The sequence below is a fragment of the Protopterus annectens genome, chromosome 1.part0 (genome assembly GCF_019279795.1).
Source record: "Protopterus annectens isolate FY-2018-M chromosome 1.part0, PAN1.0, whole genome shotgun sequence".
NCBI classification, from domain to species: Eukaryota; Metazoa; Chordata; order Ceratodontiformes; family Protopteridae; genus Protopterus; species Protopterus annectens.
In genome coordinates, this window is record NC_056725.1 from 69121314 (window position 1) to 69137739 (window position 16426).

General features: G+C 41.5%; 1 protein-coding gene across 1 annotated transcript in view; it reads left to right on the forward strand.

The window, feature by feature from the left end:
- Positions 1–16426, forward strand: part of LOC122811990 (thymus-specific serine protease-like) — a 276765-nt gene that overhangs the window by 204709 nt on the left and 55630 nt on the right. The window contains exon 6 of the mRNA XM_044084235.1: positions 4522–4599. Within this exon, the coding sequence (XP_043940170.1) occupies positions 4522–4599 (78 nt within the window). The remainder of the gene's footprint in view (positions 1–4521; positions 4600–16426) is intronic.

A 16426-nucleotide genomic window follows, 5' to 3' on the forward strand; every position in this document is an offset into this window, starting at 1 on the left:
CTCTGACATCAGCCAGGAGGGTCTTAGAGCTCCAAGCCTTTATGGTTACTCCACCCTTTCCAGTTTTTCATATTGACAGGGTTACCCCACCCTTTCCAGTTTTCCATATTGACAGTCACCCTCAGGATTGATCCTTCTTTCACTCCCAAAGATGGTCAATGACCTCTCCCTGAATCAAGCTGTTCACCTACCCAATTTCTTTCCAAATCCTCAGAGACAGTGAGAGGGTCTTTCACTCTGTGTCCACAGGCAACTTCAATTCTATTTGCATAAGACCAAGCCTTTATGCAAATCAGACCAGCTGTTTGTTTCCTTCCACCCCAGGGCACTGGGGAAAGCTGTGGGGAAATGAAAAATTTCTTCCTGGGTTTAGGACTTTCTTTTTGTTACACACACCATGGGAAGACACTGACAGGCAATGTCAGCCCATTCCACAAGAGCCATGGCTTCCTTTAGAGTCTTTTTTTAAAGGCCTAGACACAAACTCCATTCTGGAAGCTGCTACCTGGTCCTCGTTGCACACCTTCACCAGACACTATAAACTGGACCACATCTCCAGGGCAGAATTTGCCAGGGTTATCCTGCATGAGTTCCTGGAATCCTTATCCAGACCACCTCCCAGCCAGCAGTGAGCTTATGTACTCATCCAGTAGTGAATACTGCAACATTGGAATAGAAGGACCTAGGAAAGTTGTGTAAAATCTTACCATAACCATAGATCTTCTTTTCCATGTTGCAGTATTCCTTCCATCTCACGTTCCCCCTCTTATCCTTGCACTTGCTCTCTTCGGCTTCTGTGCAGGCTGTGCCATCAGGACTGGCTCGGTCTGGGGCTTCCTTGGTTCTGAGGGTTGGTGCATGCAGACATCACATTTATGGCCCACGTAACTGCCAATATGTCAGATGTACCCGAAGGGACTGGAAAAGTTTTGGAAACCTGGACGGACAAGCTGATCAGAAGAGTGGTAAACCCACTAGTATACTGGAACATAGAAGAGAAAGACATCTATGGTGATGGTAAGGTTTTACACAACTTTCCTTTCCCTCACCTTTTCACCTTTGGTGCTAGAAGATCAGACGTTTCTGGGGTTTATTCCTAGTTGAAGTACATAACTACTTTCTCAGTGCTGACATAAGGAACTGTTTAGCTGCATGAGTTAGTGGTAGCTGAGGTGTTTGTAAAAGATGCGTTACACACTTTTTTTTTTGTAGTGTGTGTGTGTGTGTGTGTGTGTGTGTGTGTGTGTGTGTGTATATATATATATATATATATATATATATATATATATATATGTATATATATATATATGTATGTATATATATATATGTATGTATATATATATATGTATATATATATATATATATATATATATATATATATATATATATATATATATATGTGTATATATTATATATCTATATCTATATATGTATATATATATATATGTATATCTATATCTATATCTATATATCTATCTCTATCTGTCTGTCTGTCTGTCTGTCTGTCTGTCTGTCTGTCTGTCTATCTGTCTATCTGTCTATCTGTCTTAGATAGAGATCTGTCTCTGTCACAGAGTTCTGGTGTGCCATGACCAATTTCCTCTTGACATTTTAAATAAATACCTCTGCAAGCCTTTCCTGAAACATAGGACACTAGTCTGATGGGAGTAACATAGGTTTATAGGTGTGTACTAGGCTAATGGCCCTGGAGCCTTTACAAGCCTAGCCCATAGGATTACCCTGGTATCATGCCACCCGACCTTAGTTCCCAGTGCCTTTGTCGAATAGTGCCACTGGAGTGATTCTCAGGCTGAATTTTCTATTTCCCATCCACTCATCAAGATCCTTCTTGAAGAGGGCCAGTGAGGTGCTCTGTTTGCCATGTATGGGAAGTCCATTACATAGCATGGGCAGTCTCTGGGTTATGAATCTGTCCCTCCAGAACCTTCTGTTAATTGTGGTAATGTGGTTAAGGTCTTTGGTGTGTGTTGTGCAGAGGGATTGGGATTTCGTTAGATGTAGCATTTCTAACCGAGCTGGGTCAGACATGGCTTTGTAAGTCCAGCAGAGATGGTTTCTAAATAGGATCGTAGGAAGTTACTAGGCTAATGGCGCCCCAAGCCTAGCCAAATTCTGTCTTTACATCCATGATCAGCACCTAATTACCATGTCCAAGAGAGATACAGGTGGAACTCCTGGGGTGAATTTATGGTTACCCATCCAATCATCCAGATTGCATTTGAAGAGGGCCACTGAGGTGCTCTGACATGAAGAAGGGAGTCTGTTCCAAAGGTAACTCTGAGAGATGAATCTGTCCCTCCAGCAGGTTCTGTTAATGTCACATACCAGGTTAAGGTCTTTTGAGCGAGGAACCCATGTACCGTTTGACTTGCGGATATGCAGCATTTCCAATAATGGGGTCATTGAAGAAAATATTTCATTTTAGTGCTTGTGCATACATAAAGTACTGAAGGGGTCATTGGGGAAAATGTTTAACTTTTTGATTGTGCATACATGAACAAAGTATGCAAGGGATCCTTGGGGAAATGATTAATTGTGATATAATTTTGTGCTTACCATGCATGCAAACAGACTACTGAAGTAGTTGGGGGAAAATGTTTTATTTTTGTGCTTGTGTATACGTGGACAAAGTAATTAAGGGGACCTTGGGGAAATTATTCATTTTGATGTCATTTGCTTCTTGCGTGCATACATGGACAGGCTATTGAATAGGTCATTTGGGAAAATGTTTAATTTTGGTGTTTTTTGTATATGTGGACAAACAGCTTAAGGGAATCCATTGCATCCTTGCTTATAAAGCTGTTGCAGTTCTCTGTATGCAGATCAAGACCTTTTGTCCGCTAGTTTCTCCCCACTGAAATTGTACAGAAAAGAGTAACATACTTCAGAATGGCCTGCTTGATTTAAAAGTACTGCCATTACTTTAACACCAACACAGGTTGGCTTAATTTTTAATTCTGTAAGAAATCTATGTGCAATTATCTTTAATGAAACTTGGCTTGCATCACACTGATGCTCCTGTAATGGTAGTAAATACCTTTTAAAATTTACCCTTTTTAAATCACTAAGTCCCCCTTTTGCTCTCAGTTTCCCAGTTTTCAACAGCTTCTGGCACCTGTGGATACTAGGGTGCATGACTTGTATGATTCTCATGATTTCATTAGCTAGGTTACACATGGAAGAGATACAATGGTTTCTTTAAAAAAAAAAAAAAATTCCCTGGAACACCAAATTCCGATCTTTGGCTTTATAAAAATGTAACTACATTGGTGGAGACAGCAAATTCAGCTAAATCCACCCCTCCATTTCTCTCTTCAGACCTCAGTTCAGTTCAGTCTTTCTGTCTCTCACACCCTCAACATATGCTTCAGATTTTGCATGGGAGCAGTTTTCATTGTGGTGAAAGGTACAAGACCTCTGGAATAATTCAGATAAACCAAAGCACGTAATGACTGGTGAGCTTTTGACTGGTTCCCTTTTCAGAGAGCGGAGAAATGGCATTTGACCTTGGTCACCTTCTGTGAAGAAGGGAAGCTGGTTACACTTTGTTTCGGTGAAAACGGTGTATGCTGGTTTGCTATTTGCTTTAGTCATATTCCTTGTGATGATCACTGCTTCTCTAGTACACTCCAGGGTTTAGTTCTGGGTCCAGTTTTATTTATTTTTTTTTCATTTTTCTGAATGATTTAACTTAGGATGTTAAATGTTTAAATCCTGTACTGCATATATTCTTTTAAGAAATAAGAATTTCCTAGCTATACAGTCTCTGTTGCAAAAGACTTTCACTGTGTTGGGAAGTTGGCCCTTAACAGCATTCAAATTAATTTTCCAAATCCCATGCAGTGTTTTTGGAATACCCTTGTAGGCTGGCTGCCTGAATCTCTTTACATGTCTAAACTTACATACACACTTGCATTTTCATGTCCAAAAACAATTCAAGTCCTATTTACCGGATTTTTTTTTTGCTGGTATTTCTTAAAACATCATTTACTTGTATTAAAAAAAAAAAAAAAAAAAAAAAAAAAAAAAAAACTTGCAGCATTGTTTTCTTCCAGGTAAGTTTCTGTTCATTAACTCTGAAGCATTTTGACCAAATTATAAACCTTTTGCGCTGGAAACATTTCAGTGTGAATATCCACTGAAAGTACCCATCCTGCAGATGTTTAAAATATAAATGGCAAAACTTTTTCCCCTTGTACCACTATTAAACAGATCTGTGAATCTAGTAGCCTGTTTTTCTTAGCTTTTTAAAACTAAGATTACTCTAATGGTGCTTTCATTTGTTGCACACAGGAATGGTCCTTTCAGTTCTAACCATGTAGTTTCTGCTACTGTCTACCTGGTAGGCAGGTATATGGATGAGTTTTCTCACTGCATAAGACATATAAAAGAATAAAGGATTTAAAATAGTGTCAGACTGTCTTTGTATTAAGCTTTGTATTGCAGTAGTTCTGTTTTGTGCTCGAAGTTTTAACCCTTGATACTGTTTTCTTCATGTAGTTTCCTCACCTGGTTTATGCTGCCGTTGCCTCCTCTGCCCCAGTAAGAGCTGAGATGGACTTTACTGGATATAACAAGGTAGAGTAATAGTGAGTCAGTATTTGATTGTGTGGCTTACAGTTTGTGTTCTTGCAGTTAACTTGACCATTGTTATTTCTATGCGTTTGTTTCAGATAGAAGGACATTAATTTATATTTCACGGATTCTCCTTAAAATGCTAATGCTAGTAATGTGTGACGAGTTAAGACTACTCAAAGACCTTTTTTCAAAAATGCTTTTATAGTAGCTTGTAGTTATAAAGGGGTAACACAAAAACACCATTCTGTAAAGAAAATTTGAGATTGGTGGTATTGCAGAAAAGGCTGTAGCCATTTTTTTACTGGATTTTTAGTATTGCTGGTAAATTGTTTGCTCTGCAAATTCAGTTGTAAATATACTTTTAGTATGTATGAGAGTATAAATATTCTACAAAACTATTGACTGAGAACTATGATAAACTGAAGTTCAGTAGTTAACCATTAGCATTTAAACACGCTGTCCAAAGGAGTAGCACCTAATGAAATGATGTAATGATATTGGCACGTTCGTTTAGCTGTGACTTAATTAGAAATTTGCATGTTGCTTTTAGTAATTTAAATATTCGAGCAAATGGCATTAAATGAAACAAAGAAGTACCTTTATTCTACCATTTTTATACCTTGCCTACTTAAAATTAACGTGATAATGAATTTACACCACTCTATTTGATCTTGGATTTCTTTGTCTACAGTGAGAAAGCGTTCCTTCTGCTTTTACTCTGTGCTGAGTTGTAAGCCTGGCAATTTAGCTCAAAGGGTTAATATCAGTAGTTAATGAGCTCATATCTGTAGTCTTGGGTTTGATTCCTGTATTTTCCAGCTATATGCTGTGGCCTTTTAAGCAGCTAAGTTAAGCAGACAGTCCTCCCACATTAGTTCTGAAAAGATGCACTTGTATGTATTGTATTTAGCTGGTAAATTAAATTGGAAGAAGCCTGGACTTCATTATGTTTCCTTTTGTGCAAGTATAGGTGGGTTTGGATGAGGTTCTGGAAACTGGTCTTTGAAACATTGTAGACAACTGGGTTGTATTTCCCAACACTAAGCTGACAGTAAATGTTTTAATTTGCCATTTTTGATTTATATGTGAATGTCTATAGTTAATAATCATACTTTATATTCAATAGATTTAACTGCTTTTATTTAGTAGGAAAGTCTGATTGGGTATAGGGCCCACTTTCAGCAGAAACCCGGGGAGAACAGCTCCATTGTACAAACAACTGAAATAGACTAACATCATCATTAGGCAATACTATGCAATTCTCTACATTTCCCTTAAAGAGAGAGAACTGCATTTCAAATTTGATGAACTATATGGTCAGACATATTATTGCTATTTTCAACAGAAAGCAATATGTCTTACAAGAGGTATAGTGGTGAGAGTTGAAAATAAAACGCAGGGGTAGTTAAGACTGAAGGACTATAACAAAAGGGGGGAAGACAATAAGTTTCAATACCGATGGGTGACTGATATGGAGGGAGTTAGTTTTGTACAATTTTATTTTGCAAAATTTTTTGCCTACCAAAGCTTCATATCCGAAGCATAAGTGACTGCTGAGTTTCAGGATGTGAAAGCATGATATGCATATTTTCTGTTTTATACTTTAGCTCATAAAAATGTTATTTCTAGCTTTAGAGAGTAACTCTAGAAAAGCCACGTCTATATTAAGAATAATTCCAGCAATGTAAAGAATCCGAATTTATTCCATTAAGAAACATGGTCATTTTGTTAATCTTAGAGTGATTGTATAGTATATGTAGTATATGTTAACAGCAGTCTAATTCGACCAATTTGCATGCCATGCATTTTGCGACGTCCTTACATAATGTATACATGACAAGAAGGGGTAGCAAACACCTTTCATGAGTAGTGAAGCTAGTATTAAGAAAGAGCTTTTATGTTGACTCTTAACTTGTGTATTACTGCACACTGGCCACATGATTTAATAACATTTAAGTAGGAGAGTAAGTGTCATGGACACACATGTATATAGAGGATAGAGTATACACACATGTAATTAGAGTGATTGCCAAAGATACTACTACTACGTATGACAAGTTGAATATGCGAGTGTCTGATACGCAAGTGTTGTGTAATATCTGATATTTTTGTACATAACAGTATTTTTGTACATACAACGAATGTCCTAAATACATTTGTACATTGTCAGTAGAAAATGTTCTTCTTTTTGTCTAATGTGTTTGTCACAGCTGTACAACAGTCTAATAATGTGCTTAAAAAAACTAGAATAATAAAAAGCTATCAAGAGAAAATACAGTGCTGTAAAATATTACATTTTAAACTATGAATAGTGTTTCATGATAGTGTGTTTTATTTCATCATCCAGACTTCTCTCTACCTTCCTGTGTAGTAAAAAAAAAAAAAAAAAAAAAGTTCCTAAGGTCAAAAGTGAAACATAACAGTCTTAATACTTTTTCAGCTGTTCAGTACTGTGATGTAATTCTTGGTTACAATAAACTGACTTTGTTTTCTTTGTTCTTCTGGCCTTGGGTACATGTGGTTTCTAGACTTTCATCAGCACTTCATTCTCTGCCACACCTATTGTTTTAGTCTCGTTCATCACTTACCTTCTCAGTAAAATGTATCCATTTTTGGCTCTGTGATAAGTTGCAGGCTAAATCTGTTGTAGCCAGATTTTGGGGGTACATTTAGGTTATCCCTGCCAGGGTAGCGGTCAGCCATCCCGAATACCAGAGACTTAATATTTCTGCATTGGTTGCTGTCGCTTGAGGACTGACATCAGGTTGTCAGTAGTATAAAGTAAGGCAGCCGACGCCATTACATCAGTCTTTCTTGCCATGGAGCCCGAAGCAGAAGCAATTCGCGAGTGCTGGTCGGCCACTACCTGAGTTTACGTCTACCAACTTGAAGTTGAAGTCTTCTAAAGCGAAGTACCCTGTTGGGGATCCTTTTTTCTTGCACTAATCAATGTCAGAAAAAGTTAATTGTCTCGCCTGTGGAAAGCAAATACCACACCAAGACTTCCATTCTTACTGCTTCACTTGTTTAGGCCCAGACCACAATGTCCCCTGTTGTCACATCTGTGCTTTGTTCAATGCCAGAACTATCAGTCATCTGGCCCTTTTTGTAGCCAGATACTTTAGCTTACAGTTCTTGAATTCCAGTATGACTTGGGTAAGCCGTCAGACAGCAGATCTTCCAAAAAAATGTAAAGATAGAGAGACCGCACCGGTCCAAACCTACAGACAACGCTTCCACTAAACTAGTCATCAGTTCTCCGGTACTTAATGAGGAGCTTTTGCAGCCCCTTTTGGAGTCCGGTATGCCGCAGAACTCTTCTTCGACTAAGGATCCTACGGTCATCTCTACCTTGGATGGGTCCGGAGCCGCTGAGCAGGCATCTGCTTCTGAGGAAGTCCTTTTGCACTACTGAATTTCGACACAGATGTCTTTTGCGACTACCGTTCCTTCAAAAACAAGAGTTCCTTAGGCCCAGGGTATGAACCACACCCAAGAAACGGACAACCCACCCTCAGGCTCCTGCTACCTTGCCTCAGTCTCAAATGCTTAAAATGGCAGAAGACCTTATGCTGATGAGGGGAAGCCAAGCTACCCTCTCCAAAAGGAAGAGAGATATGTCCTTCAAGGATGCATCTGCAGTCATAACATATGGGTTGTCCTGCCTCAGGCAGCCCTTCGGTCAGCCGGATTCCAAAGTCTGGGTCAGGCCTCTGCTGATGTCGCACTTTCCCCGACGTCAGAGCGTCTGGGGTATAAAAGCATCAGCCGACGCCATTTTCCTCAGTCTTTCTTGCCGCGCGGTGCCGGTCGGTCAGATCCAGTGATTTCAGCTACCGAAGACTTTGAATAAAGCTAAGTACCCCATTGGAGACTCTTTCTTGCCTCAGCCGATGTCAGACAAAGTAAATAATTGTTTAACTTGTGGGGAAACAAATACCTCCTAAGACTTTCCATTCTTACTGCCTTCCTTGCTTAGGCCCAGACCACGACGTATCGGCCTGTTTAGCCTGTGCTTCCTTCAACCGACGAACTCTTAGACGTCGGTCGGAGTTTGCAGAGGAATTTTTTGGAGCCGCTTTTGCTTATAAAATGCCGTCAGACTCCGACTTCGCATATTGTCAAAAAACGCAAGGAAAAGGACCGACACTCGCGGCCCGCGGTTTCGGTTGAAACCATGGCTAGGCCTACCGCGAGTGTCTTGGTTTCGGCCGAAACAGAGTCCTCGGCGATTCCTTCTTCCGAAACCATACTTCCGACCACCAAGGCCAGAGAGGCCGCGGCTGAGTCGGCTTCAGAACTACCTACCAAAGCTAGTGTTCAGGAATTGTCCGACACTATACCTTTGGACATTTCTACCCCTGCACATGGGGCAGCTAGGCCCCCTGCTTCCATGTCCATTAAGGCCTTTTCTAGGGCTAAAGCTGCCAAACTTTCAAAAGCTTTGCCTGCCAAATCTACCTCCCAGAGGCCTTCCTCCAGTTCACAAATCCTCAGCCTTGCTGAGGACCTTATTTCCTTAATTAGGGGTTCACAACCTCACCCAGACAGGGCCTCTCCACCTCCTCCATACAAAAGGCCCAGGACTGACCCCTCTGAGCCACACTCCAGATGATTCCACGGATGGATCTGAGTTGTCAGACCACCAGGAAGGGGCTTACTTGCCTTATGACAATTCTGATGCAGAGGAATCTATCCCTTCGGCCTCCCCTCCTGAAGAGTTTTCCTTTGAGACTCTACACTCCATGAGAGCATTTTCAATGGCAAGGTCAGGATTTCTCTGATTCTAGAAAAAGATTAAGGACCTTTTTACATTTGCCTCAGCATAGGCCCTTAGCTATACCTCCTGTTCTGAATGTAATTGATGATGTGTACAATGATGTCAGTACAGCCCCTGATACTCTCCCTCCGGCCCCTGCCAAACCTGACAGATACTACAGGGTCCCGGATTCTCACTTCCATTTGTATAAAGCCCATTCTGCAGACCCAGAAACTATTTCTCAGGGCCCTAAAGGGGTTGCGGCCGCTACTGCCAAAAATCCTCTACCCTCTGACAGAGAGTCTAGAGCTTTAGAGAGATGGGGAAAGAAGGTTGTATACTTCTGCAACTTTCTGTCAGGGCATTAAACTGTCAATTTCATATGATACAGTACCAGGAGTATTTGTTAGATGAACTGAATAAGAAACTTTCTTCTCCTGAACCCCTAGACCGTAAATCCCTACAGGATTTGGTACACAACTCACAACAGGTTAGTAATCATTTCTTAAAATGTGGCTATGATGCACTGGAGGCTTCATTTAGATCAGCTATGACTGGGGCAGTTATTCGTAGGCATGCCTGGCTGAAGGAGCAATCTGTGCCAGACCATGTCAAAGCTAAACTCCTGGATGCTCCAATGGAGAAAGAAAATTTATTTGGCTCCTCTGCTCAGGAGATCTTAAAGGCTGAAGAAAAGGCAAAATCTGTGCAAACAGTTAAAGATTTCCTGCAAGTTCAACCACCGACATTCAGCAGAAACTGGCCTACTAAGAATTGGTCCTTTCCAGACTCGGTCAGAGCCCAGAGAGGCAGGAACAGGTGCCCTAGAGGCAGAGGTCCGTCGAAGGGCTCCTACAGAGGCCATCAGTGGCAGCCTGCCAACCAGAGGAGTAGTGCAACAACAACTACTACTACACTAGGACAGGGTCAATGACTTAACTCTGATTCCGCCTACCAGGGATCAACTAGAAGCACCCTTGGGCGGAAAGCTGGCTTTATTCTCAAAAAACTGGCATTATATCACAAAGGATACATGGACACTGCAAATAATAGACAAGGGATACAGGTTCCACTTTCACACCTTGCCAAAGAGAGGCAGAATGCCAAACCTTCCACCAAATCGGAGGGCAGAGGCTTTAAAACAAATCAGCAATTTACTTCAGATGAAAGCTATAGACAAGGTACCATGTTCAGAACTAGGCCAAGGATTTTACTCCAGACTATTCCTTGTACCAAGAAAGGAAAATCAATGGAGGCCTATTCTCGACCTGTCCGCACTGAACACTTATCTCATTGTGCCAAAATTCAAAATGCTGACCCTACAGCAACTTCTTCCCATGTTGGGCAAGGAGTCTTGGCTGGTGACTCTAGATCTCAAGGAGGCATACCTGCATGTCCCTATTCGACCAAACTGCAGAAGACACCTCCGATTTCTTGCAGGATCAGAGCATTATCAATTCTCAGCATTGCCCTTTGGCTTATCTACTGCGCCCAGAGTATTCACGAAATGCCTGGCATCAGTAATTGCACATTGCAGACTACAGAATTCAAATTTACCCATACCTGGACGACTGCCTAATACAAGCGGACAACAAGGAAAATTTGATAAAGGACTTGGCCTATGCCATACACCTGCTACAGACCTTGGGATACACAGTCAACATCCAAAAGTCAAGACTAGTACCATCCCAAAGGATAACCTTTTGGGTGCAGATCTGGACACAACCACCCAAATGGCCTTTCTCACAGAAGAAAACAAAACAACTTCCAGATTACTTCATGATTCTGACAAGACAAACTCAGCTTACTGCAAGGAAAATCCTGCAGGCCCTGGGTTACATGGCATCCTGCATAATTCTAATACCACATGCCAGGCTGCATATGAGGAAATTACAATGGTACCTCCGGAGTGTATGGTCTCAGCACAGTCACAGTTTAGAAACCATGATACCAATCATTCCATGCCTTCAAAAGGAATTCCTCTGGTGGGCTCAGGCCTGCCAGTCCAATAGAGGGTTGCCTTGCAACAAACCAAAACCAAGGCAGACCATCACCACGGACGCCTCAGACAGAGGATGGGGAGCACACATGGAGGACAAATGTATCCAAGGCCTATGGCCTCAAGGACAGCTAAGCATGCACATAAACCAAAAGGAAATGCTGGCAGTGAGGCATGCAATCGAGGCATTCAAACCCTTCCTTCAACAAGGGCACCTGCTAATAAGGACAGACAACACCACGGTCATGTGGTACATAAGCAGGGAGGCACACATTCCTACCCTCTATGCCGGATGGCTATAAATCTGTGGGAACTATGCCTGAATCTCAATATCCAACTACAGGCCCAATTCATGCCAGGCAAAGAAAATGCACTGGCGGACAGCTTAAGCAGAACTACCATGGATGCACACGAATGGATGCTGCACCCACACATCTTCCAACTCATAGCAAAGACATGGGGAATGCCGGAGATAGATTTGTTCGCCTCCCCACTCAACAATCAACTGAAGACATTCTGCTCAAGGACTTGACACCCACAAGCTTGGAGGGTGGACTCGCTCTCTTTCAGCTGGAAAGACCTAACAGTATATGTCTTCCCACCTCTCCCATTGATGTACAAGGTTCTACTGAAGATCAGGGAGGAACAGCCAAAAGTGATACTAATAGCTCCGGACTGGCCAAGACAACAATGGTATCCATTATTGAGAAGAATGTCTCGGGCAACATCATGGCCTCTCCCCCTATGGCCTCTTCTTCTGACGCAGAACAATTTCAAGACCCTGCATCCCAACTTGAAAACATTGCAGCTAACTGCCTGGAAAATTCCTTAAATCCCAATCAAACTGTTTTATCTCAGAGGGTGAAGGACATTATCCTGGAGGCTCGCAGGCCTTCCACAAGGAAAACATACTCAGCTAAATGGAAGAGATTTCTCATTTAGAGCACATCAAAGGGCACAGATGTCAGTGGCAAACCTAACATATATCCTAGAATACTTAGCAGAATTGTTCCACAATGGCCTGTCCTATTCTTCCATTAAGATTCATGCTTCAGCAATTTCAGCAGAATACAATGTGGATCCACCTATCTTCTCAAACCCTCTCCTCAGACAATTTCTGAGAGGGATCAAAAATATTAAACCTCCAAGAAGACCCCCTTTACCTGCCTGGGATCTCAACTTTGTGCTGGAAAAACTGACACTACCTCCTTTTGAACCAGCAGCATCAGCGGATCTACAGTTTCTATCTTGGAAAACTGCTTTCCTTCTGGCAATCACTTCAGCAAGAAGTGTTTCTGAGTTAAAAGCATTAATGGTAGTGCAGCCTTTTCTTATTTTCCACCAGGACAGAGTGTCACTAAGAACCAATCCTACTTCTATGCCAAAGGTGGTATCTAGGGTATCCTTGAACCAAACTATTCACTTGCCTACGTTCTTCCCTAATCCACAGAATAGAGGGGAAAAACTTTTGCACACCCTGGATATACACAGACAACTACGCTACTACTTGGACAGAACAAAAACTAGCAGAAAAACTGACCAACTTTTTGTAGCATATGCAGCTGGGGTGCAAGGAAGAGCAATTTCCAAACAGACAATTTCAAAATGGATAGGAAATTGCATTCGCTTTTGCTACTCCTTTCATGGAAAGACAGTTCCTGAAAATATCAGGCCTCACTCCACAAGGGCCACTGCCACCACTACAGCCTTCCTATGGGGGGTGGCTACCAAGGACATTTTAGAAGCTGCTACTTGGAGCTCCGTGCATACATTTGCCAAGCATTAAAATCTACCTTTATACTCTAGATCCAGGGCAGGGTTTGCAACTGCAGTCCTGCAGGGAATCTTAACTATACCATCCTTTTCTTATTACCTCCTCCCCCAGGGCTATGGTATTCTACCCATATGTTATGACTGCAGATGCATCCTTGAAGGACATAGTACAATTTTGTACCTACCATAAATGTAGATGTCCGATAGGTATGCATCTGCAGTCAGGATTACCCTCCCTCCATCCCCTCTGTGGTACTCCTAGGGTGGTTACCCCTCTTTTAGCTAGCTGGGGGAATCTATTATGGTGTATTTGTTTGTTTATGCATGTATATAATTTGTAAATGTTTGGAACTTTTCAGCATTTATCCAAATTTAGCCTTCCTAGAGGGCACCTGGCATCTGGGGCAAGAAAAACTGAGGAAAATGGCGTCGGCTGATGCTTTTATACCCCAGACGCTCTGACGTCGGGGAAAGTGCGACATCAGCCGAGGTCGGACCCAGACTTTGGAATCCGGCTGACCAAAGGGCTGCCTGAGGCAGGACAACCCATATGTTATGACTGCAGATGCATACCTATCGGACATCTACATTTATGGTAGGTACAAAACTGTACTTTTTGTCTGAACAAGAGTCAGATGAATCTGATGCATGTGAATATGAAGACATGAAACCCCTCTCCACTTATGAGGATTCTGATGTAGAGGATTCCATTCCTTCAGCCTCTCCCCCAGAGGATTTTTCCTTTGAGGAAACTCTGCATACTTTAAGGGAGCATTTCCAGTGGGTGAGTTAGGACTACCCTCAGTCTAAAAAGATTCAGGGAATTCCTAGATCTTCACAACACAAACCCTTGGCCATTTCCCCAGTCCTGGATGGTTGTGGAGGGTGTTTTCCTTGAATCCACCTAGACTCCTGACGCCCTTTCTCCAGCTCCCAGAAAACCAGACTGATACTACAGGTACTTTAGAGTCCCCTGACTCACACAAATATCTTGTTAAAAATCCTACAGCTGACCCCGAGGTCATTTCTCAAGGGCCAAAAGGGATTAAAGCAACCTCTGCTAAGAATCCCACCCCCTCAGACAGGGATTCCCGAGCATTGGACAGATGGGGTAAAAAAAGTATACACCTCAGCTGCTCTTGCTATCGGGGCACTAAATTGTCAGTTTCATATGCTGAAATTTCAGCAACATACATTAGAACTAAAATATCTTCCTTTCCTGCTTGGGCAGAATCTAAAGATTTACAAGAGTTAATGCATTCTGCAAGTCAAGTAACTAAATTCACACTTTGAACTATGGCTTTGACACCCTAGAAGCTTCTTGCAGGGCAACAGTCACTGGATATGTCATTAGAAGGCATGCATGGCTTAAGGAACAGCCCCTGCCAGACCATGTCAAATCTAAATTGTTGGATGCCCCCTTGCACAACGATAACTTACTTGGCACTAAGGCAGAAGAGTTTTTAAAGATGGAAGAAAAAGCAAAATCTATGCAAACAGTTAATGATTTCTTGCAGGTCCAGCCCCCTAGGTTCAGCAGGCAATGTCCCTCCAAACACTGGTCCTTTACTGCTCCCAGTAAACCAGCCCAGCCTAGGCCCCATGGAAACAGACCCCCCCCCCCCAAGACAGCAGCTACAGGGAATGCAGAGATCTAAGCAGGGGACTACCCCATCTTCAAAACCAGGGAGTTCTAAGCCACTCCCTTATGGTAAGAACTCACAATGACTCACCTCCTCCACTGCCTCCCTGTGCCACCTTCAGTTACCCCTAGGAGGAAAACTGTCCTTTCACGCAAGCACCTGGGCCACCATTACTAAGGACCGCTGGGTTCTGAGCATTGTGTCTCAGGGATACAAATTTTCCTTCCAACCCCAAAAGGGTTCCCAGATCTACCACCAAATCAGGGGGCAGAGGTTCAAAAGCAAATTTGTCCATAGCATCAAGATGAAGAAATTTTGCTTTCTCCAGCGGCTTGACATCAAGGTAAATTTAAAAAAAAAAAAAAAAAAATTGTTTAAGCCTACTATCTGCCCCTCTTTCTATATGCCATGTAAAATAGCAAACGTCTTGATACTTGATAGAAAGGTAGTAACTAAACTAAACACATTCCATGTGCAGTAATTAAAAGTTTGTAGTGCTGCGTAACACTGCTCCATGCTTGCATTACTTTGGAGTACAGAAATAAGATATGCAGCATATGCTAGCCTGCATGTGTGTCAAAAATACTTATACTGGCCATCTTGGTTTCATGAGTGGCTGGCAGACTATCGTATAGAAATGGTATCACAAAGCCATACATGCATTGAAGCAACAGACACGTTTTAAGTGGATACTGTTCAACTATTTGACTAAACCGCCAGGTGGACATTTGAACACTATTTTGTTAAAATCTCAAACTCGAAGTTTTTATTGTACAATGGAATTATGGAAATGCAGAGTTTGATACTTTGCTAGCTAGCTTTTAGATTCCAGGGTCTGCCATTCTTAACCATCTGTAGTACCACATGTCCAGACCAAATTCAGCAATGCGAATCTTTCTGCTTTGTCTCATTTCAAGTGGACTGAAAAAGCAGAAAAGAATAGAACAGATTAAGTTGTAAATTTTAAATTGTAAATACTTCTCAAGGGTACCTCATTACGAAGAATGCTCTCTTGTTTTGAGTCTAAAATGTCTATTTTTCACGGTTCCACATTGAAAAGGGTCCGTCACACTAAAGTTTCTTAATTGCTGTAATTCAGCATGATTACTGTATGTAAAACACTTTGAAACATGATGCGATCCTGTAGAAAAAATAATATTTTGTGGTGCAGACAGTAGTTGATAATACAGGTAAAACACATCATTTTCAAAGCATGATGGTGCAAACTGGCATGCTGTCAGGTTTTAAACAGCAAACCTAACCGCATTTAAAAAATGACCATCAGTTGTTAACCACATGTCGTGACTTGGCTATGGCAAAATTTTTTTTTAAATAAACGTATTGCCCTTTCGCCACATACACACATGACCATTTAAAAAGAAAAAATAAACATAAAAAAAGCAGAGATGGTTCCTTGTAGAAACAGAAGGGAACCCATTCCATGCTTCAGTCTTACTTTTCTGAGCAGTCTGGCATAGGAATAGTTTAGGTTATTAAATTGCTGTACAATTATAGTCAAGACCTTGTAATAAATTTAATACTGTATTTATGTTTACCTAATATTTGAGGTTATGAAGATTGGTCCTGTGCTATAAAGGAGTTTTGGATAACATTTAGTGATGAGACAAAAGTGCAAACCTCATAATGGTACTA